The 25,308-nt window shown below is 37.4% G+C and overlaps 1 protein-coding gene across 1 annotated transcript in view; it reads right to left on the bottom strand.

Annotated features, from left to right (window-relative positions):
- adamts7 (a disintegrin-like and metallopeptidase (reprolysin type) with thrombospondin type 1 motif, 7) overlaps positions 1-25,308 on the bottom strand; it is a 61,693-nt gene that overhangs the window by 23,775 nt on the left and 12,610 nt on the right. Inside the window, exons 5-16 of the mRNA XM_080027214.1 lie at positions 23,998-24,081; positions 23,312-23,436; positions 22,066-22,215; positions 21,119-21,262; positions 11,679-11,823; positions 7,786-7,878; positions 7,181-7,326; positions 5,841-6,010; positions 5,568-5,701; positions 4,754-4,874; positions 4,409-4,653; positions 3,883-4,024 (exon numbers count right to left, since the gene is read on the bottom strand). Coding sequence (XP_079883340.1) covers positions 3,883-4,024; positions 4,409-4,653; positions 4,754-4,874; positions 5,568-5,701; positions 5,841-6,010; positions 7,181-7,326; positions 7,786-7,878; positions 11,679-11,823; positions 21,119-21,262; positions 22,066-22,215; positions 23,312-23,436; positions 23,998-24,081 — 1,699 coding nt within the window. The remainder of the gene's footprint in view (positions 1-3,882; positions 4,025-4,408; positions 4,654-4,753; positions 4,875-5,567; positions 5,702-5,840; positions 6,011-7,180; positions 7,327-7,785; positions 7,879-11,678; positions 11,824-21,118; positions 21,263-22,065; positions 22,216-23,311; positions 23,437-23,997; positions 24,082-25,308) is intronic.

The following is a 25,308-nucleotide window of genomic DNA, read 5'->3' as shown; positions in this document are numbered from 1 at the left end:
TATGCACCAGTATTCTTGTAAATATTTAGAAATTCCATAGGGGTCAGTGAATGTGTTTAAAATGTACTGTATAAATGTGAAATGGTGTTTTATTTTTTCTTGCGTCTTTAATTTACCGTACTTTCCGCACTATAAGCTGCACTGTACTATAAGCCGCAGGTGTTATAATGTTTAATTACCATATGTAAGAGTTTGTGCACAGAGGGGATTGTCGGGAAAGAGATGGTTGCTTGAGGAAGCTCCCATTTATTAACATTTCAACAAACAAGTTGCATATTTGCATAACGTATTCAAGTGTTACCATTTAGTGCAATAGTAGCTACTAGGGATAGGGATGGGCACAAGTGTTTTCGCTACTCGTGTGATTGCTTGCATTCCTCGAGGATCAATCGATTCCTCATTAAACTTTTTTCTATTTTTAGAACGCAACACATCTATCTGCAGAACAACGGTTCACTGCAATAAAGTGCTCAATGCTTATTGTCAAACAGTCACAGTTGCCATATAATATTAAGGATTTCTTTCCACAAGTTTAAAACACATTTTCCTCACTGAAAGTAATTAAATAGACGGGCCACAATTTAATCCGATCGAGTAGGTCTGCGATGCGGAGAAAAAAAGAGAAAAAAAGCATGGGCTGTAGTTGTAACAAAAAAAAATAGCCTAAGTCACAATTTAAAATAAGAAGGGCAGCAAATAATATAAAATGATTGTCCTACAATTTAAATACATATAAATAACTCACCAAAGCAGATAGTTGTATATCCAACCGCGTAATGCTCACTCCGTGTCCGTGAATAATTACCGCTACTAATTCCTCATTAACGGAACGTTACACCGGTCGGTTTTTGAATCTTATCCCCATATTCCCTATTGAAGGCTTCTTAACTGTTGTTGGCTCGGAGCGAATGTGCCTGAAGTAAGCCTTGCTTCTTCTTTACTTTTCTTTCCAAGCGGAGAGCACCTTGCATGCTCACCTGGAGTCTACTCATTACTAACTGAGAGTAACAGGTGTCATCTCCCCTTTTTATAAACGTAACTTTATCATCTGCTTTGAAATAATTGGACAGTAAATATTCCTGAAAATGTTCTGGAGAAAGGAGAGACCGTGTTCAGCTCCGCGGTGCCGTGAAGAACACAGGCTGCGCTGCGGTTGCTGTTTGACACAACGCTCAGTTTATTGCACTTGCATCAAAATATTTAATTTTGTTAAACTTTATTTTATCCGTTTTGTGCCGTTTTGTACAAGTATATAACATTTTAAAATAGGCCTAAAGGCTACACAAAAAAAAAAAAAAAAAGAAAACGATTTTCCTCATCCACCAATCGAGTTCATTTGAAACGAGGAGTACTCGATTACTAATGCCCATCCTTAGTAGCTACAGAACATATACTGTTCTGTGTAATAACAGGGTCGAAAAATGGGGAAAAAGTCACGGCTTATAGTCCGAAAATTACGGTACACACAACTCAATAAATGTTTGATAAAGAAATGATCATTCATTAAGTGTGCATAAATAAAAAACTAAATGGCACAGGTACCAATTAACAACAATAAACGTATACAAAAATTCAGTGACAAATAAAAGGAAATACACAAAAAAAAATATGGAGCACAAAAGTGAATCAAAAGGCAGAGTGAGAGCTGTGAGTAGTCTAACTCAAATGTGTTGTGCTTCTCGTCTCTCACAGGCACGATGCGTCATGCACAGAAACATAGTGCTGCTTCTATAGCAAAAACCCTATTAAGTCTAAGTACACGTTGCATTTGAGTGTCCAGAGAGCAAATCAAAAACCCAGAGTCTACATTTATTGTGAGTGAAGACAACGTGTTCTAATTTAGTGTAGCAGGAACTGTGTGTCTTTCTCTGCTTGTCTCTGTGGACAGTTCTGACACAGCCTGTCTTCTCTCATCAGTCAGTTCTCTACGACCAGGTCACAGAGTCTGTATGTAATTAATCTCTCTCACTTTCTGATCAGTCACGGTGGTCAGATAGGCTTCCATGGTGCACTGTCTAATAAGAGCCAAATAGCAGTGAAGTTAGCTTTAATATTTCGTGGTAAATGCCAAATAGTTGATTAAGTTTTCTTTTTCGTTTGCTATAATTGGGCTGGGCAAGATTGTGAGTGCTGAGGGTGCTCCTCTTTATATTCTTCATTCATTCATTTATTTATTACGGCTCACGGCCATAGCACATGGCATGGAGCACACAATTCAACTGAAATCATTACAAAACAAAACAATGGTGCACGGCAAGGAAAAACAAAACAAAAACAAAACAAAAACATCACTTAAACAATGGCAAAACATTTCTCAAAAAGGCACCTGTTTTAACAATAACCCCTGGCCTACTTGCCCTCAAAAGCGAAATCAATTTGGTCATGGATGGAAAATAAACATAATAATTTGGCAGGTACTTTTTTCTAAAATACATTATATCCACATTTTTACACTCAAAAAGTACATGATATTCATCTCCAACACAATTAAAATCACAGAGGTTGCATATTCTTTGATTTCTTTCCAGCCCTTTGTATCTTCCTGTGACTTTAGGTATGCGGGTGTTATTGGTTCTAAAATTGCAGATGGCCTGTCTGGACTTTTGATTTTCATACAACAGATACGTTTCTAATTTAAACTCTTGTTTAAATTCTATGTATAAGTCACAGGAAGTCATGCTTCTAAGCTCGCTCTGCCATTTCTGAATGAATTGATCTTTTAACCTCCGCTCGACAGTTCTTTTCAGCCAGTTAATGTTGTTGTATTTTTGTGTTATCCAGATGTATGACAACCCGCAGTCATCCAGTATCTGTTTCACCTGTGATACCCAGGGTGATGCATACACACTGCTGCTATGCAGGCTGTGTAGCTGATTGTACATGATTTTACTAAGTTTACTGTCTTTACTTTCTAACAGTCTCCCCCAATATCCAATTATTCTTTTTTAACTGTAACACAGAGTGGGTACCGTCCAAGTTCTCCATATACCATATTACTGCAGGTTGTCATTTTAACTTTTAAGATGTACTTTAGAAATTTGAGATGTAGTTTTTCTAACAGCTGTAGTTTCTCAAACCCCCACACTTCACATGCATACAACATAACTGGAGTAACCAACTTGTCAAAAAGGTCCAGAGTGACATCTACAGCAAGCTGAAGCTTTCTGCATTTGTTGAGTAAAGCAAACATTGCGCGCAATGCTTGCTTATGCAGTTCCTCCATAGCAGTTTTAAATGAGCCATTATAACTCATGATGACACCAAGATATCTAAAACAATGTACAGTCTCTAGACTTTGACCATTGCACACAAACTGTAGTTTACTAGTATCCGCTCTCCGAAATCCAAAAACTGTAACTTTAGTTTTATCGCTATTAACTTTTAGTTTCCATTTCTCACAGAAGTCACACATTCTCCTCTTTGCTAAATGAACCTTTGAAGTGGTAGGGGCCACTATCTTTTAAGTGTTTGTATAATTTGATTGCTCTTTCTTGTACATGCCTAGTTCAGCTCAGCTTCAATTGTTGGGGTAGTTCTTGTGGACTCTGAGAAAGCAAATCTCAGTGTGCAGGGCTTCAACTGGGTGTTTGTCCCATTTTTCAAAGTCTTAATATACCAAAGGACTCCACACTTCACAACCATCCGGTAAAAAGTGGTTTGATTATTATTGAGCCAGATTCTAAAAGGCATATCTATATTTGTTATTCCCACAGATGAGTTATTGTGTCATTGGAGCTCAGGAAGAACCTGTTTGGATTTCCATAAGCTCTGGATCTTTTCTGGTAGATCATAATTCTAGTCTTTTCTAGTTGTCTGTCACTGTCTTGGCCCAGGTCAGGTCTACCAACTTCTCAAAGACAACACTTAAGTTGCTTCTCTCACCCGTCCCACAGGTAACACTGCATTCAGTCCACGATCCATACTTCCAGAAGAAAACCGCCGCCGGCATTTCGTTGTTCTGCGAGACATTTCGACTGAACGTGTACTCGTACCTCACTCCTGGATTGGTCTCCTGAAATAGAAGCTGTAGCACACAATACAATGTCCAACATGAACCGAAAAACTACTAGACAAAGTATTCCCTGGAACTTAGGAAATAAGAAATTAATCATGTACTTTCCTGTTTGACAACAACACAGAGTCAAGAGATTCTAAAACGTATTTTGGGAAGGTCAATTGCACAGTAGGAAGGTAGCATCTCCTCTAGCCCCATGTTTATCAGCCTCCATTTTTTTTTAAAAGGCCAGGAATCATCTGTCATAATCAACATTAAAACATGTCTTTCCAACTTCCTACTTTTGCTGATAGGGACTATTAGGTTTATTTCCACAGGGCAGTTTCAGTATTGATCGGCATCATAACAGGGACAATATACATTTGTTACATTGAGTTAAGCTAGGAATCCTACCTGAATCCACAGTGTCTCCATGGTGGGCCCAGGAGAAGTCAGGTTCTCCAGCTGTCCTGTCCTCTCGTAGGTGAACACTGTCCCAGCTGCCTTGTACTCTCCGTTCCACTGGATGGTCCAGCCACCATTCAGAAAATACTGGCCGGGGTTGTCACTTCGCAGCGCCAAGAAATTCCCAGCCTCAGCCACCTCCTCAATGCGGATATCCCAGGCTCCCTCTGGGATCAGTCCAATGTCTACATAGCCTAATAGGACATTAACGTTATTATGTAGGGCGAAATTGAAACACAAGGTTTCCTCATATGAAAAAGGCTTTTGCTGAAACAAACCCAGTTTGACACATACCGAGTCCTTCACTCTCATCAAATGTTCTCCTCACAGTTCTACAGGTGGAGCCGTTGCCATGACACACTCCACAGCGATCCTCTACAGCACTGGAGTCGATCACATAGTCACAGCCTACATTCTGTGACACACATGAAAAATATGAATTCCATGATACACAGGGTTCCTACAGCTTAAGGCAAGTTAGATTTAGGACTTTTTTGTAATACTTTTTATGCCACAGAACTGTAGAGAAAATTATTTAAGTGACTTTGGGTAAGGGACAAATTTACATACAACACTAAAACAAGATGTCTTTATTTCAATCAAAAAGTAATAAGATCAAATGTTGAAAAATATGTTTTTTTATATGGTAAATCCAAAAGACTGATTTGACAATAATGTTACAGAAAATAGCCAAAACACATAATTGAGGCAGGGAAGGCGTACAACATGTTGGTGCCCGACAAAAATGTCACAAAATGTCACAAAATCAGAGGCGAGAGTCTGCGATCGCTGTCCACTCATTCTCCGAACTGTGTCTTTATCGGTCACTGGCATTTTGGCCCAGGGTGATAGGCAAGAGCAGAGAGATAACAGCCACGACACATTTCTATCAACAAGCTCCTTTTCATGCAGAATGTCAAATTTACACTCAACTCCAGAAAAAACATGGTGAGGGTCAAATAAATATTCTACGTGTCTAACAATGCAGAAATGTAACTGAAAATAAAGAGGTAACATATAAAAACAAAACAAAGAGGAGACAACAAAACATAAATCATTCTTCAGAGAACATGAGGTAGGTATAATAGTATATGAAGAGTGTTGATACCTTACAAATGCCATTGATGCACATATCTCTGCTTTTGTTGCCTTGGTAGCACGGCGTCCCATCGATGACAGCGTCCCGCATCTTTTCAGAAAAGTTTTCGTTGAGTGGACGGCAGTGAAGCTCACAAGGGTTGACTGAAAGGTTTTAAAGAGAGATCCAGCAGAGAGAAGACACAAAGTAAGTGATCCAAATAACTACTGTACACAGCAGCAACCAAATGAGCTGTTAAAAATGTGTATTCCATCAGACTGAATGGAGTTTAAACCTTCTCACCTGGGTTGATGACTGCTTCCCACTTGTAGAAGTTGCCCTTATACAGCATGGCGTTGAAGTGACTGCACTGGACGTCTCTGAAGGTGGGCAGTTCATTTGGACATGGCGCGGTTTTACAGATCTTGTACCTCCGTCGCTCTCCCAGACAATACCTCCCTCTGTACTTAGGACTGCAGGACAGTCAAATACATTATGTAAGTGTTGCTCTGAGACTGTTAAAAACACATCTTTATCATGTGGTTGTAAAATGGAGCAAATAGGAGTCACTTTAGATATGTATTTGCTAGTGTTTGAATTGTGTGCATGATAAGCTGATGTTTTGCTAACACAGACAGGCAAAATTGAGTATCGATAAATATACTGTTTGAGCTCTGAGCAACAAACTTAGCAGGTTAATGGTGAAACTTAGAAATGGTTGCATTACATTATTGACACAGTGACAGCGAAATTATTTATACCCAAACCACTGTAAGACTATTGATTCCGTAAGTGATGTTTCTAAGTACAATTGTGTATCACACTTTTTGTTGTCAAGACTTACTGATATCCTACAGTATAAATACTAATAAATAAAAAAACGCAGAAGTGTACAGTGAAAACTGTTTTGTTTTGTTACTATAATATGTGGTAGAGCCTGATACCGATATTAACAATTACAAAAAATATCATTCTGTTAGTGGCATAATGGCAGATATCTTTTTATACAAACATAAAATATTGCAAAAAAAACATTTTTAGCTCCAATAATAATACAAATGTCATTTTTATAAACCATTGTCTGATCACGTACTTCCCAAAACAAATGCATCTCTCCAGGTTCATCCAAAGAAACGCCACTAGACACCACAGACTGAAACATTCCCTGCGTTCCGAATCACATATTCTTTCTTTTTTCTATTCTACATACTACATCTGATGATAAAAAGAATCTAGTTAGGATGCAGTATGCTACAATTGGGACATACTTTTGCTTATTTCATCATAACAAGAATCGGGACTTCCTAAATCTTTTTTCTACCATACTAAATAGTAGAAAGTATGCGATTGGGAACACAGGGATTATCTTATATGCACACAAGATAAGGAAAATGTAAGGCATTGGTAAAGTTTTGCTACGGGTAAAATTTAATTAATAAATAACTAAACTATTTAGATGATTTTCTTATCTTCCACAGAAGATACAATTTACATCAGGATTGGCCATACTATGTTTGCTTTATTAGCTCATATTGAAGCCATTTTCTTCCCAGATAAGAGGGTATAATATGTATGTATCAAGTTACAAACAAGACAAACTTGTCAGCAAACTGAAGTATTTTTGTCTGAAATGTTTAACTTACACAGGGTTGTCACAGTCCCTGTGGGCACTCTGGACTCCAGCCCCACATGTCTTGGAACAGTCCGACCACTCACTCCAAGATGCCCAGCCGCCATTTACACCCTTGGGCTCATGTCCAACTGCAACACACTCGCCCCTAAAACACCACTTGTAAAGAAAATAAAGCTTTTATCCTCTTTTTCTTACTAGAAAAAGAAAAAAAACTATCTCTAAATATAACTACATGTCATCACAACAAATGGTGCCGTGCAGTTTTCCCCACACCATCCCAATGCATGATTCATTATTGTTTAGTAATATTGATAAAATAAGATATAAGTCACTGAATTATTAGTCCCCTCTTCAGACTTCTAACAGTCAAATATAATTTGCTCAGTGGAGGTGGACAGAAAAATATTCTGCTGGGGGTTCCAAATGTCTTGGGTTAGCCCCATTTCCACATGTTGACTCTTATAATGTTCGCCCAATGTGACTTCTTGCATATATAAAAACTGCAAACAGGAAAGCATACCATGAACTAAAGCCCTTCCCTTTTGAAATCAAACCATGGCAGTTGCCAAAAACAAAATCTGCCTATTTCTTTCAGTCCCAGTATCTAAGACTCACCTTGTCTTCACCACAACTGGTCCCATCCACGGCCCCGTCCAGCTTTGAGTGGCAGGTGCTGCCCACAGTGCACCACAGAGTGCTGCACACATTCTAGGAAAGCAGATTGAGATTCATGTCTTTTACTCCCACAACTGGTTAGTTTGCCCTTTCAAACATACTGTTGTTAACTATACTTTTACATTTTATAATACGGGCACAATGAGACATTTTGTACGAAAACAATCAATGCCTTTTACCTCCATTCCAATATACAGCAAATATGCTAAATGGAGTTAATCTACTGAGTGACTGGGAGATTACCTTGTTTTAAAAATGTTGAGTTGTAGTAATGTAGTTAATCGGTCTGCGCTGTACAGATTGCATTTGTCTGCTTTTCCATTTCGTCAATACAGGCACCCCCCACTGGTTTACTTACAGGTTTGGTCTGATTTAATTGCCTGAATTCACTGGAGTGCAAGTGCATGACGGCATTGCTAACATTGATAGATCAAGCACACCTTCAATTTGCAACGCCTGCCATTTGTTATTGCTCTGATAACATGCAGCAGCTACACAACAAAGATGTTTGACATTATCTCTTCCCATAAATATATCACTGTATGGATGTTATGTATGACAGGATGGCCTAGGGCAGTATGAATGCCAATCTTTCATCCCGTTATTCATTCATCATGTCTTACACGTGTAGTCAAAACCCCTTAATCCTGGGAGTAACTTGGAGACATCAAAAGTCGTATATGCAACTTCAACCAGAAGCCAATTAACCTGGTTTAGACTGGACACGGGGAAACATCTGCCTATAAGATAAGCACCTCACTAACCAACACCGTATATCTCTAAAGTAGTAAAGTGACATGTCTTGGTTTTGCTGGGGATTAAGCGCCAGATTATTTTGTGGAAGACAAAGCCTGTCAAGAAAAAAATCAGATACTGTATAAAGTATTAAGTAATTCCTAGCAAATTTTGTTTCCTTTCAAGAAAGTCAGTCGACTGGTTTCCCCCTGCTTCCAGTCTTTATGCTTATCTACGCTAACTGTCTCCTGACTCCAGCATCATAAAAGTGGTATCAATGTTGTTATCCAACTCTTGGCAAATTCAAACATAACAGCATAAATTGATTGCATTTAAAAAAAATCCTTAATGCAAAAAGCTACAGTGGCTGTTAGGACAGCTATACACACCAACCCTCGATTGTCGACACAAACATGCAGCATGAATAAATTGTTTTGCTACACACTTATTGTCAAATTGGGAAAGATGTTTTTTTTTCATTTGGTTATGTTTTGTCTGTTTTTATTTCATTTTATGAAGCTGCAGTATGTTGAGCACTCAGTGCCACCATGAAAAGCCATATACGCTCATTGAAAGGAACAGCCTGGCCTATATTCACAATATTTATATAGAACAAATTATATATACAAAATGATTTGTAAGACCAACACGGAGATGCTTATTTTCAACAGTGGCAGAATCAGGCTGTGTGAAGACTGATAACACCTAAAGGTCATATGTGCTGCTCAGTTAATAGTTCTCAGGCGGATTAGTGCATTTTCTTGACATTTGTGATAAATGTGTGAAGGATATTTCGCTTTTCAGCCAAAATTGTTGTTCTGTAGAATAAGAGGATTTTTAAGTATTTGAACATTCAGAATTCACCAATCAACAGTGATATGTGAGGAATATATAATATTCATATTCTAATGACAACTTTCTTTATGTTGTCAATCACTGATGTGAACATGACCGATAAACAAAAATAAATGTTAACGGTCACAGTGACTAAACATCACACTGACACTACATAAGTGTTGAAAAACTGTTGCTCCCAAAAAGCAGCAGATTTTAAAAGGAGCTCTCAATCTTTTTTGAGAAGGTCAGTACTTTCAATCTTGCAGTACCATACATTTTATGCCTCACATTTACTGTAAGTGCACCAGCTCATTGATGCAGATTTTAAAGCATTTTGAAAAAAAATTCCAACATTTGATGAGGAAGGAAAATCATTCATCACAACAATCTTATACACACCTTACAATTTAGTGAGAGACAAAACTATGTTTGTTTAAAAGTAAAACCCCCCAGGGCACCTTGAAACTCAGACTTTATGGATTTCATTTGCTTAATTTCTTTTTACTTTTAAAGGCAGATTGTGCAAATCTTGCAAGCATCCGCAGGAGGTATACCTGTAAAACCTGCCAATGTTCTAACAAATTGCATTGATGAAGACACTTTGTTGCTACTTTGAGGAATAACATTGCAGATGGAAAAGAGTATGTGTGTGTACTCTCCGTCTGAATACATGCTTCCTTATTTCATTGGTGAATAACATTGGAACTTTTTCCATTTTTATCAATATAGACGTTTTGGAGGTCGCATTTCTGTTCTTGTGCAATAACAAGAACAGAGTGTTCGAAGAGGCACACTGTACTGAAGTTATAATGGTATGGTACACTACAATGGAGAAGGTTAAAAAGAAAACTGCTGTTATGAGAGCTTTAAGAGGTTGAATCAAAAGAAAAAAAAGAAGTGAAGTGGATGAAAAGGAAGTGTAGAAGAGAAAAGTGGATAAATAAGAGGAGGAATATAGAATACACTTTCTATAGAAGTGGGCATCATTAGATCAGTATTAGGTCAGTACTTCAATCTTGCAGTACCATACATTTTATGCCTCACATTTACTGTAAGTGCACCAGCTCATTGATGCAGATTTTAAAGCATTTTGAAAAACATTTCAAACATTTGATGAGGAAGGAAAATCATTCATCACAATCTTATACACACCTTACAATTTAGTGAGAGACAAAACTATGTTTGTTTAAAAGTAAAACCCCCCAGGGCACCTTGAAACTGAGACTTTATGGATTTAATTTGCTTAATTTCTTTTTACTTTTAACGCAGATGGTGCGAATCTTGCAAGCATCCCTAGGAGGTATACCTTTCTTTGTACTGTATGTCCATGAGGTATACCTGTAAACCTGCTAATCACAGAGGTGAAATGGGGCAGAGAGGGGAGTGACATGCAGAGAGCGACCGCGGGCGGGAATCAACCCGGGTCTGCTGGCCACCCTACCCACCCTAGGGGGGGACACCCTACCAACCGAGCTAAGGGCGCCCCCTCCGTCTGTCAATTCTTTAAGCATAGAGGTTTTAAATTAATTATTTACTCAGAAATACATGGAACAGTAAAGGCTTCCCTTAAAAGAGTCAGAATTTGTCCGACTGATTCAATACTTTGAAAACACCCCACTCTAATTGTTCAGCAGTGAGCTTGAATACTGAGACTGAATACTGAAATCCTTGTTAATCACCTGTTTGTTACTCTTCCCATACCAGATGACGCTGTACTTGCCTCATGCCATGCGTGCCATGTGTTATCACGTCCATACACAGTAAGATTTGCGTATTGATTATGCACTGAGTTTAAATCCAGCCCATGTCATAATTGTGTAGAACAGTACAGTATGTTGAGAAAATAAAACAAACCCCCGCTTTCTTTAATTACTTTTACAGCCCTGGATTTAATCTCATGCTAAATACATGCTTCCTTATTTCATTGGTGAATAACATTGGGACTTTTTCCATTTTTATCAATACAGACGTTTTAGAGGTCGCATTTCTGTTCTTGTGCAATAACAAGAACAGAGTGTTCGAAGAGGCACACTGTACTGAAGTTATAATGGTATGGTACACTACAATGGAGAAGGTTAAAAAGAAAACTGCTGTTATGAGAGCTTTAAGAGGTTGAATCAAAAGAAAAAAAGAAGTGAAGTGGATGAAAAGGAAGTGTAGAAGAGAAAAGTGGATAAATAAGAGGAGGAAGCTTTCTACAGAAGTGAACATGGCCTTGTATAGATTCTCTTTGATGGATGAGTTGTTGAAAGGAGTCTTACATCCATGTCGTCGCAGAGCACAGACCCAGATCCATACTGCAGCCGGCACTGATGGGCCGCGCCGTACAGAACCCCAGGGAGCACAGCGTTCAGGTTAACTTCCTCCTTCACCGGGGCATCGTCAAGGCACCAGCCCCAGCCACGACTGTGAGGAGTGAGTGGGTAGTTATTATAATAATAATAATATTAATAATAATAATAATAATAATATTAATAATAATAATAATAATAATAATAATAATAATAATAATAATAATAATAATAATAATAATAATAATAATAATAATAATAATAATAACTAGAGTTAAGCAAGCACAGTTCAGTTTTTTCACATGGTGATATTCTGCATATTTTTTTATCAAAGTAAAACAAAAAATATATTTTTCTGCAGTTAACTGCTATGGAAGCTTTTGCAGAGCCTATGCATTTGTCATTCTGAACACCTACATATGGGCAGGTTTTCCTCAGGAAATCCCAAATGTAATTAATTAAAAGTTCCCAGCAGAGGCAACAATGTCTGCTTGGAATAAATATCAGTAACGGACGCAACCAGAGTCTGCTGTCTTCATCAGCAGAGGCACACCATGTTGTCTCACTGTTGGAATTTAGTTGTTAGGAACTGCAGGGGAACAACACATGAGCCTTGTATCAAATACCTTGGAGATCAACTCTAAGAATGCAAATTCCAGAACAAAATTTTACAAAAATATAGCATAAGAGATATGCTCAAAGATATCATGTGTTAACAATAGCTGCATTACGAAGTATTGTTTTAAGTTGATTCAACTGAAACACAAGCCAACAAGCAGCTCATACAGATATCAACACAAATGCCCCCAGCTGTCTCAATGGCAGGTTTAAAACTTCAGGCCATACATTTAATTTAAATAGTTAAAGGCATTAGATTTAAAAAAATTTATATTATTTTCCATTGCAGAATAAAAAAGCTCAGGCATATAAGACAAAAAGCGACTACTTGAGCCAAGATTCTGAGAACAAATTTAAACTATATCAATTAATATTATTTAAATATACATATTTTTAACATGCAAGAAAATAACTTCAATGCCCCAATGTTTCAATGTGCTGAAGAAACGCGTTTTGGTTGACTAAGTTAATGTTAGAAGAGGTAATTCTGGTGAGGTAATGTGCCCATTCTCTAGTGCTTAAAAATAGATTGACCTGTTGATCTCGTGGACATTACACTGAAACTGATTGCTAAACTTTGACCCCCAAATGTAAATGTATTTTTTGACTTGCAGATACACACATACACATTTATATGAAGAGACTCTTGGCTATAATCTGAAGGAATTTAGAAAGTATAAAAATTACCTGATTTACTTCCTAGACTAGTATTATATTAATATAATTAATAATACGATGATAGCTTGCAGATTCCTAGGCTGTCAAGCAGAGTGCAGTGTGCAATGCTGTCAGCATTGCTGTGGATCCCTCTTTTGTCTGCAGACTAATCTAAAAGTTTATTCATAGCGATGCAGCCATTATTACTGTAGCAGAGCCTTACTCAAATTAAAGTGAATGACAATGAAAGCCTAGATGGTTTGACTGACATACTCTGAACAACTGGTTATTGCGTTAGCTCTTTGTGAACCTTATCACATTGGAATGAAATTGGGACGGAAAACAACAAAGGACATCATTAAAAAGTGTCTCATTATAGCTTCCCATTACTATAACCAATTACACTAAATCCTGTCAGTTACAAGAATTGTATAAGCAACAGAAAATGAGGTGATACATACAGAGCATATCCAGGATACAGAAGAACTCAAAAAATTTGAAAGTTATTATATAATTTCCTGCTAGGCAGCTGTGTGGACAACCCGCATAAAGTTATATATGACAAAGAGGCATAAAACCAGGTATTAACAACCTACTAATAATCTGGAAAAGAAGAAAAGGGAACAGCATAACAATATACATACCGTTTTCTATACATTCAAAATCACACTTTGAAGCACTAATGTACTGCTTTCAAATTACTCATTGTTCTGAAATAATTTAGTTCTAATCTTTGACAAAGAACAAGTACAATCTGCACCTTATGTACGGATGAATCATCTGTTTTTTCGGTGGCATCACTAGAAAATTATCCATTACTCAAATGTCCATAATGAGGCTCCTAATGGGATCGCGATGCGCCTGCGGCCATTAAAAGAAATTAGTCCTTAGTTATATGAATTTCATTTGCATTAAGGACCTAGTGTGGCCTAGCTGATGGTATTATGCAGGTGTATTAGCTTTGGTCAATCTGATATCTTCTGCAAGATCTATTGAGTCCTTTTGCAATTCACACCTATGAGGTAAAATCATCCCAAGTGAAGAAGACTGGGGCCAGACTTCGGTGTGCATATGTTTTTAATCCTTAGTTTTAGGCCAAGTGATGGTGATTTACCCGGCTAAATTAATGAAAACTGCAATGACTGAACACCTTTAGTAAGAAGCTGCAATAAAACCCCATGGGCTTACGCTGCTATCAAAACGTATATAATGTGTTCAGGATGTTTTCCCTCATTATGTGGATAGAGTGGCAATAAAAAGATTATATTGGAAAACAACAGTGCAAATTCTAAACCAATGTGTTGCATGTGTGAAATTTAACACCATGTTGTAATTTCTGTGATTTTGTGAATTTTTTCATGTTCAAGAAACTACTAACAACTGCATTTATTGTTTTCTTTTAATTTCTTTTGTGACTTGGGAGCAGCGTAGCTACAGTAGAATTAACTTGTTATCATTTTATAAAGCTCATATAGCAAACATGCCCATTACAAAGCCAGCAGACACAAAGCAATTTCATGTAAGCATTGGATTGGAACCGTGATTCTGAACCCCTGATGAGTCCAATATTTACCCCTTTTTAAGCCCTGGTTTAGATATTAACTCCTGAGGGAAATATCTGTCTCTATACCTGATAAACGCTCCAATAAGTTCATTAACTGTGTGTGTTCTCCGTATGGTGCTGGACAGGTAGCACACAGCAGGTCTGTTAGAGATTTATTTTGATGAAAAACAGATGCCTGCTGCATCTAAAAAAAAAACTCATGAGAGCCGTGAGACTGAATCAAAACAGTAGAGGCCGGTGCTTTAAGACCAAAACAAGAGAGGAACAGCAGTGTTGGGTGAAAACTATTTGTCAGTTTGTCAGAGGAAGCCAAATTATTTTACCTTACACAAAGTAGTACACACCAGTTATAAAATGTAGAACAAAGTCTTGCCAATTAGCAACATTTGCAAAAGTTTTTCCATACTACTAAAGGATATAGGGGAGAGTGGCCTAAGTTGTGCATTTTGGAAGTTGTGCCACCCCTTGTTTCTAGAAAACCGTGGAAGAAATTGGAAATGTGACCACATATTTAAGAAGAGCCATCCATTTGACTCATCATGTAAAGAAGGGAGACACAAGGAATAAGATATAAGCACATTTAAGTTCAGAAAACTGTGTTTTGCCTTTCAAAGTAAAATTTCCATCAAGGTTTTTTGATTATTGTGCCTGAACAATTATAGACAAGTTTGAAAACATTTGACACATGTTTTAGTGCTTTGGTATGCTATATTTTGAGTCTATACAGTTAGCACGATGTCAGCCCTAAATTGCTGCATCATGCTTATTATCCAAATTTCTGGGATTGGGGCGATTTGTGCCAAAGGGCCTGGGTGAGTTATAAGTAAGTAAGTAAGTAAAATGTATTTATAAAAGCACATTTATGACAGTTTGCACTGTCCAAAGTGCTGTACATAGTGCATTCAGTAGGTAAACAATGAAGGTAAAATAACAATAACCAAAATAAAAGACGTAAAGCCCATACATCCACATAAACACAGATAGTAGTGCAAAGGTAAGATAGTTAATGGGGAGGAAACACCAGGGTGTACATATGGGTTTTGAGCCTTGATTTAAAGGCAGAAATGTAGGGGAATCACATTTGTCAGGTGGCAGTTGGTTCCACAAGCACGGAGCAACTAGTGCAAAGTACATTTCTGAGAGTTGTGCCAGTGGCATGGCTGTATACGCTGGTCACCAAAAGAAAGTGATTGTCTACAGTAGCTCAGAAGAGAGTGACATCTCAATTCCACTTAACGACACCACTGATGAGAGTTCAGATGGCCAGAAAGATTATGATGGTGACTTTGTCATTGTGAGCTTTGCAGGTAAAACCATTAGATCTGCTAGGCCTTGTTTAAGAAAATCGTCCTTCAATCTTTGTCAAGTATTTACTTTAAATACACCTTAAACAAGTGATTGTCTAATGGATTTGTCTTGCATTACAGTTTATGAGATATATATCAATGGCACAATTCACCCCATTGTATTCTTTCCAACCGCACAACTTACACCACACCGGGGGCAAGTTGTGCATCAAGACAACTTTTTTTCCGAAAGCTATATTTCTTCAAGAGTTTATTCCAGATCCAAAGTTTTTATTGCCAGGGATGCACAACACCCTGAAATATATGTACATATTTGAGTTGGAGACTTTACTGTCAAGGCCTTACTTTAAAGTCACTTTGAGTGAAAAGTTGCACAACTTAGGCCACTCTCCCCTAAATGCCATTACATTTTAATGTTGTTTAGTTAGATGACAGATCAATTTGTCGCTTGTTGATAAAAAAAACCCTATGACGTAACCTACAGATTAAAGAGACAGATGCATCAGATTTAAAGGCTGATTGTTAAGCACATTTGAGATGAGCTCACACTGACTATTGAACAGTAGCAATTAAAATGTTCTTCATGAGTGCCTCTGGACTGAAAGGCAGCGCAGAGGGACAATTAAGTTCTACTGTTGATTTAGTCAAAGCCAGGTTTCCTGGAATGTTTATGCCAATCAATTAACCGTTTACTGAATCTATAAACCTCAAAATGAATTACCTCACTTATTGGCTAATTTACTTTAATCAATACATGAGCGTGGGATAAAATTAGTTTGTTATTAGTGAGATATCTCTATAGGCTCTTAACGATTATTATTATGTGTTTTGCTACTTGTCCTCCATGGCCTTTCAGTAATATTCCTTTGGACATTGAAGGGTGGTGCTGCGCTAGTGGCCCATCTATGTGATAATATCTTAACCAGTCAGCTCAGTGTGACCTTCTACATTTCACAAAATAAAATAACACCTACTGACGTAACCTCTGAAGCAGTGTGTGCAGTAGAGGCCTTTGGAACAACTAAGACAATATACAATAGAAGCCTTGTCCTGCCGTCAATGAGAGAGATAATTTGGGGGAAAAGACTGGCATTTAGAGGACTCAGATGAGAAGACAGATACAGTCATATGAAAAAGTTTGGGAACCCCTCTCAGCCGGCATTATAATTGACTCTGCTTTCACAAAAAAAAGATAAAAGTGGTATGTCTTTAATTTACCAGGAACAGCTAAGTACTGGGATGTTTTCCAAACAAAGATTTTTTGAAAAGCAGTATTTGGTTGTATGAAATAAAATAAAATGTGAAAAACTGGCTGTGCAAAAATATAGGAACCCTTGTGGTTTTGTTGATTTTAATGCCTGTAACAGCATGTAAAACTGATGACTTTAAACACAAAGTTGGTTGGATTATGTTGTTAAGCCTTGAACCTCATAGAAATGTCTGTTTAATCATGAGAAAATGTATTTTAGGTGCCTAAATGCAAGTAGCACTTCTCTTTGACTCTCTGCTGAAGTGAGACAGAATGGGATCATCAAAACAGCTCACAAAAGATCTGAAAAACAAAGATTGTTCATTGTCATGGTTTAGGGGAAGGCTACAAGAAGCTTTCCCAAAGGTTTCAATTGTCAATTTCGACTGTAGGGAACGTTGTCAGGAAATGGAAGGACACAGGCATAGTGGCAGTTAAACCCAGGCATGGCAGACCAAGAAAAAAACAGGAGCGGGATAGGTGGAGGATTGTGAGAATGGTTGCACACAACCCAAAGATCACCTCCAAAGACCTGCAAGAACATCTGGCTGCAGATTGTGTATCTGTACATCGTTCAACAATTCAGCGCAATTTGTACCAAAACATCTGCTTTTTATAAAGACCAAATAACTTCATTTTTGTCTCATCAGTCCAAAGCATTTTCTTCCAATATGAAGCTGGCTTGTCTAAATGAGCTTTTGCATACTCCATGCAACTGTATCTGTGGCATGGGCGCAGAAAGGGCTTCCTTCTCATCACCGGGCCATACAGATGTTTTGGTGCAAATTGCACTGAATTGTAGAACCATGTACAGATACACAATCTGCAGCCAGATGTTCTTGCAGGTCTTTGGAGGTGATCTTTGGGTTGTGTGCAACCATTCTCACAATCCGCCGCATATGCCGCTCTTGTACTTTTCTTGGTCTGCTAGACCTGGGTTTAACTGCAACTGTGCCTGTGTCCTTCCATTCCCTGACAACGTTCCTTACAGTAGAAATTGACAATTGAAACCTTTGAGAAAGCTTCTTGTAGCCTTCCCCTAAACCATGACAATGAATAATCTTTGTTTTTAAGATCTTTTGGGAGCTGTTTTGATGATCGCATTCTGTCTCACTTCTGCAGAGAGTCAAAGAGAAGTGCAACTTGCATTTAGGCACCTAAAATACCTTTTATCATGATTAAACAGACCTTTATATGAGGTTCAAGGCTTAACAACATAATCCAACCAATTTTGTGTTTAAAGTCCTCAGTTTTACATGCTGTTACATGCATTAAAATCAGCAAGACCACAAGGGTTCCCATATTTTTGCACAGCCAGTTTTTCACATTTTATTTAATTTCATAAAACTAAATACTGCTTTTCAAAAAATCTTTGTTTGGAAAACATCCCAGTACTTAGCTGTTCCTGGTAAATTAAAGACATACCACTTTTATCTTTTTTGTGTGAAAGCAGAGTCAATTATAATGCCGGCTGAGAGGGGTTCCCAAACTTTTTCATATGACTGTATCTGTAGCCATGTCTCATTTGACCAAAACGCTCAATGCAGATTTGTCGGTTTGCGGTTAGCTGCATGAGGAGGTCAAAAGACCAACAGATACTATGAGAGAGAAAAAAAGACAAAAAGATGGACGCGCCAGATGGAAGGAATGCACCATGTTTTATTTTTTTTCTATCTCCTTTCCTTTTAATTGAAATCGTGCCTCAGTCACTATGAAAATAATCTACAGCCCATAAATATTTGAATAAGTTATTCTGGATCACTAACTAAATTAACATTTGCTGGTATGGTTGGTATCTCAAGTTCTGTCAACAGTAAAAAGATTTTAATTGGTGTTTATGATGCTCCAGGAAAAAAGAGTCTATAGCATAACTAAGTACTCTGTGAAAATGTCCTCAATGACAATAATACAATTCTAGTGTTTACCAGCATATACCATGATTAACATCTTAGTTGAGTGTATTAACATGCTAACATAAGCTTATTTGTCTCCAGGCTGCTTTGAAAGTTCTAAAGTTATTTGTTCATACATTAAAAAAATTAAAAAGTAAACAACCCTTAAAGGATAACGAGATTGCTTATATTAACCCCCCCCTAGCTGTGTGGCTTAAGGTTTGTGTTGGGATCCAGATTTTCACTTCAAAATCAAAGAAAAAAATGTTTTGCCTTAATTTTTATGAAACCCTAAACATGCTGAAAAGTAACAGCATTTAGGGCTAGTTACAGTATTACAGTAACAGAAATGGTTGGTGCTATTACCCTTAGTGTTTTTCTGTAAATTACAGCAAAACTGTTGTTGTCCCAACCCTAGTCATCTTTGGAAAATATAAAAAAGTTCTCCAAATAATACATTCTAATGGCTTTGGCATCTTTTATCCCTTGTGCCAACATAATTCCATTTTTCAAAACTTTCAGGTCAGTCTCTGCAGTCATAATATTGATTTTCAGGACAAAAATCAATATTAATCCCTAATTTTCATAAAAGCCACATCTGCACTTTGAACAAAATGCTTATATACGTACACGCTAACTTTCTTAACAAGATAATCCTACATAATATAGTCAGGCAATGTCCTTGAGATACAAACATACAAATAAAAAGAAAGGTTGGCAAACTGTTAATTTAAGTTCTGGGAGAGCAGTTTCGATAACTCAGACACGCACACACACAAAGAATAACCAAAGGGCCTTTGTGCAGCAACCTCCCACCATGTAAATATCGCCCTTCTTTTTCCACAGTGGAATCAAGAAGCTACAATGCTGTCAAGTAGCTGAACACCCACTCAATGGATTCCAGATGCTTGGAGCTGAGAAACTGGAGCAACTGTAATGAACTATTTCAGACATTCGGCACACGTCCTGTTGAAGCCAGAACCACAGTGCAAGTCTTCAACATGAGCAGCTGAGTGTAATTGACAGATACTCCCACAATGTGCTGTAGATACATACAGACAGGCATACTGATATAAATAAAAGCTTGTAATGTTATCTCCCTGTAGTGTTAGTCCCTGATAAAGGTGGCATTAGGACTGCCTAAGCTCATTTGACATAATAACAACAATGAGGATAATTATGAAAACCTTTACCATTATTTGCTCTTTTTTTTACCATGATGCTACTATTACACCACCAACAAAATCAGAGTTTGAAACCTATGTAACTGCTACTCTATGAATTCTGGAAGCTCCTCAAATGCAGTATAGTCTAACTCCATGGCCAGTTGTTTGAAAGACTACATGGACAAACAGATGTTATAGGATGTTTCACACAGCTCAATAAGTAATAATAAGTAAAGAAAATACAACATAGTTTGTAATCTGAATTTTGATTTGTGAGGAAAATTATTATTTTTGTAAAGACATCACTACTTATAGTAAAGTTAAAGTAAGCTTCATATGACTTAGCATAAGAATGAAGTTGATTTGAGTAGTTGGGACAATGCTCATTAAGAATAGCTTCTCTAAAGCAACATGTCCTTGGTATGGGCCTTATTGGGCACTTGACACTGAAGACACTGATTTTGATGATAAGCTTCTATTTTTTTTTGTAACCAACAACTGGCGATTTCTTATATTTTTATTGAAATGTTGCTCAGAAACATCTTTGTCTCTTTCTGCAATTTCATTTTTTTCAGTCTGGTTGAGCCACTGCGTTTTGTTCTCTTTGTCCAAAAATTTTTTTGTTTTGCAAACAACTTCAGAAAAAAATAACATCTATTTGAAAAAAGACTCTCTACAAATAAAACGTACCATTCAAAAATCTAGAGCGGCCATCTGACTGTATCGAATCATTCTTTTGTGGCAGGCGATTTTAAACTTTTGAACTATAGTTGAAAGAGCCAACCAGTTTAAAAGCTGTCTTTATTTTCTTCCACATTAAAAAGTAATCTGGAGGTCTTCTACAGTTTATACAACTACAAAGAGCTTTTTTTTTGCACATACAGAGTTGAACTCAGAACCACAAAAACTCATATGTCATAGACAGCGGTGTATTTATACAGCATGTGTGGCACTCACTCAAGGAAGCGGGTGATATACTGGCGACTGCAGCGAGACCACCTGGGCAGGGAGGTGCCGTACAGGAGCTGTGGAGACATGACGAAAGGTCGTTTCCCAATTGGTTCACAGTCATTACCGTTGCCATCATGCTGAATCCCAAAGCTGTGACATAAAAGCACATCCCACACAGAGGGAAATTAATGTGAGTGGGCATGACATTAACACATTCTTCAAAGTAGAGCCACAGTGTGCAACAACAAATACAGTGAACTTCTGTTACCAATGCTTACATGCAGATATTGTATCACTTTTATCAGTTTTCTGTGCCGTGCAGCAGTGGTGAGCCATTGCAGCAAAACAAGCTGTGCACAGCAGTGATAGAGACCAACAGAGGTCAACAAACTGTTCCTTAACACATATGAATGTTCGCAGTTCTCTGTTAATTGCAGACAGCTTATGTTTAACATCTTTAAAGGTTGTGGTGGCTTTCAGCAACACGAGTGAGAATTAATCAGCTGTTTCTGTGCCTTCAGAAATTATTTATTATAATTGCTGGCAAGAAAGGAGATGACCGCTTTTGTCGACTTCAATCAAGCACCCACTGATTACAAATTGACCAAGAATTTAGAGTGTTAAGTCTGTTCAATCATTGTAAACTGCATATGTTTCGTGTGGAAAAAGACAGCTTGACAGAGGTAGCAACGGTTACTAAAAGGTGAAGGGCTTAGTGAACAGACATTTAGCATTTAGATGAACTAATCTGAGTTAAATGGTGGCATAGGAAACATGATAAAATACTTATAAACACTCTCAATGTTTTTGAATGATAATTTTCTTTGGCTGATTATTTGACTTTGTGAACATACGTATATTGTAATATAATTTATGATGTGGTTGTGCGTGCGTGCATGCACGTGTGTGTGTGCGCTTGCGTGCATGCTAGTTTGTTTGCACTAAATCCTTACTTGTGTCCCATCTCGTGAGCAACCGTGAAGGCGACTGGGAGGCCAGTGTCCTCGCTAATGCTACAACTGCGATGCGACTGACACATCCCCGCCACATGAGACAGACCCAGAGTCTCACATGGCATGTTGAGGGCTGCGCATATGTCCTTCCTATGAAAAGAGAAGTTGAATATTTGGTCATATAGCTGCAGATGCATCTCTGAAATTCAGTATATAAAAAAGGTATGTTTGTATATATATAAATATATACAATACATATACAGTATAAAAATATATAAATAAACAATGGGATCTAAAAGTCTGAGACCACATTGAAAATCTCTATATTTTCCCATAAACCTGGAAGGTAAGAGGATTGAGAAACTTTAGAAACACTGTAATCAAATCTGTGATATTGACTAACTCAAATAGTAGCATTTCATGATTGAAAAAAAGTTATATTTACTGATGAATCCAGGAATGAGATTTACAAGCAACAGGCAGATACACTGATATCGCAATGTTACAAACCCACAAAGAAACATATTGGTGGGAATAATCAAGTATGGGGATTTTGCCTAGTGTGGAGTAGGACACCTGCAAAAATACAAAATAAAAATATCTTGACTGGACTGTGATTAACATCATGTTTCTTTTTATTTATTTATAATTTGGCATTTGTATGCACCAACTACACTACTGTATGCTCTTTGCCATATATGATGTACATCAGTTGCTTATATGTGAAATAAAAGTACACTTCTAGGTTTCATATATGTTAGTTTGGTATACTACTGTATATCACCATTCAAAACTGTAACATTTCACATATAGACATTTTTGTAATAATCTATACCACCATGGACGGTAATACAAAAATACTGTAAGCCATGAATGCAAAAATAAATACCCTGTCATAAAAGCAACATGTTAGAATAAAGTCTCTCAAAAAAGATTCCACAAGAATGTTTATGACAGAGATGAAAGCAGCTATGGGAATTTTCCCTGCAACTATCTAAATCAGTAAATCAATAAGTGCTCTGCAATGGCATTCTAAATTACAAATAGACTCTGTCGGGGGAGAAGTCATCATGTGAATTGCAGAAAGAAAGAAAGAAAGAAAGAAAGAAAGAAAGAAAGAAAGAAAGAAAGAAAGAAAGAAAGAAAGAAAGAAAGAAAGAAAGAAAGAAAGAAAGAAAGAAAGAAAGAAAGAAAGAAAGAAAGAAAGAAAGAAAGAGTTTGGTAATTTAAATTATTTTAATTTTACCTGGTGAGTAGAACTGCCACATCATGGTGCAGTGGGTGATCGTCTCCTTTCATGTTGAGTTTCTTCTGCCACTTACAGAAGCTGTTCAAGCTGTTGTCGGCATGATGTGTAATCTTAAGGTCATCCTATCATCCGCATGTCACATTGAAGAGATGAAGGGAAGAGAACATTGTTTATTCACAACATGTAATCAAATGAAAATAGCAAAGAGAAAATAAAGGTTCTAATTGAGGGGAAATGTGCAATTAACTGCTGTGTGATTTGTATTCTGTGCAACATTTGAATGTCAGTCAGTCAGACTAAAGTAACTACAGTAATTTACGCCTTTCCTACAACAACATCCCAGTCAGCTCTAAACGTCTGAACAGTTTAACAGTTAGTTTTTTTTTTTTCTTTTTTAAGATATTTTTGGGCATTTGTCATGCTTTATTTGACAGTATGAAGAGACAGAGGTGAAATGGAGCAGAGAGGGGAGTGACATGCAGAGAACGACGCCCTACCGACTGAGCTAAGGGCGCCCCGAAGCAAATGTTTTCTTAAATGTTTAAATTGGCACCATAATCCCTAAAATGGTTGTGGCCGAGACTATTATAATACCTAATACCATAATAAGATGCGCTTTAGAGGGGCTGGGGAATTTTTGTTACCTTTGGACAGAGCATTAAAAAGTACAAACATATGTTTACCTCATCCTGCTCCAGTAGAATGAGTCGAACAACCACAATGTTGATTGCATTTCCAATACTGGCATCTCTGAACAGACCTGAAACCTGAAAAATAAACACACACAAAAAACACTCCCATTACTGCAAATTATTACAAGTACCTAGACCTTTAAAGGGCCTTACAATCAATTAAAGTGTGTAACCAATTTAAGTTAACTACATCTCAACATGATATTACGCTATTGACTTCTTAGTCAGTCTACTCCGAGTCACTGCAGCTTTGATTTCTATTGAAGTGTGTGTTCAACATAACAGGTGTAAAGTGATTTGTGGTAAAGGGCAGGAGGCAGAGTAAGGGACTGTTAAACAAAGTCAGAGGTGGAAAAAACTCACACTGTTGAGATGAAACACTGAGAATAATTAGCAACTACCTCAACAGGGACTTTTTCACACAGCAACACCCATCCTTTGCTGTTTATAAAATATTATAAAGGTCTCCCCTTAGAAAAACTAATTTCTCTTTGACTCCACAGTACATATTCAGCATGGAGCTGAATCAAACAGCACATGACTATAAGTGAATAATACACTATAAACTTTGAAAAAGGGTGTCAGGGTGTGCAGACAAAATTATTTGTCTGCACACCCTACTGATGTCAGAAGGGTTCTCTCGATCCTCTTTGTATTACGTGTTCAATTTCAAGATTACCTTAATTCAGGCGACATTTGGTATAGGACTTGGAGTGTTATCCACACAAGAAAGGGAATTTCATCGTTTGGCTAAAGTGACCTCATATATACTGTTGAGAAGCGTCAGCAGACTGATGCCAAGGAGCAGCAGAAAGGACCTTATTCTGCAATAAAACATTAAGTAAATAACCACTCGAGACTGATGACAGTTCAGTTACTTCAGAGTTGTACGCTCATACAACACTTGAGTAACTGAGTTGTATAACTGAGAACAGCTCTGACACACATAAAAGACATTCATTCATAAAGCCTGTTATACTGTAGCCTTTGTCTTGCATGGTGCTGCTCGTTCACAGATATGTGGGGCACACATTTTGCAGCTGACTCAACTTTGCCACAATTTTATAAAAGATCTTATCAGTAACATTACATTTGCTTTCAGTCTAACATTACCCATGTTCCTCTATTGTTTATCATGTGCATAAAAATAGATCTGCAGCTATTCTAAGCTCTTGCTTTTTTTCACAACAATGTGCTGTTGATGTTACCTGTTTCCTCTCCACATGCCACATGTCTGAAGGGTAAATAGCACACAGGGATTTCTACGCCATCTTGCTTTACATGTATGTGATCTGTTTTTTT

The sequence above is a fragment of the Ammodytes marinus genome (genome assembly GCF_949987685.1).
Source record: "Ammodytes marinus genome assembly, chromosome: 1".
Taxonomy (NCBI): Eukaryota; Metazoa; Chordata; class Actinopteri; order Uranoscopiformes; family Ammodytidae; genus Ammodytes; species Ammodytes marinus.
The sequence above is the reverse complement of the archived record's forward strand: the minus strand, read 5'-3'. Positions and strand labels throughout refer to the sequence as shown.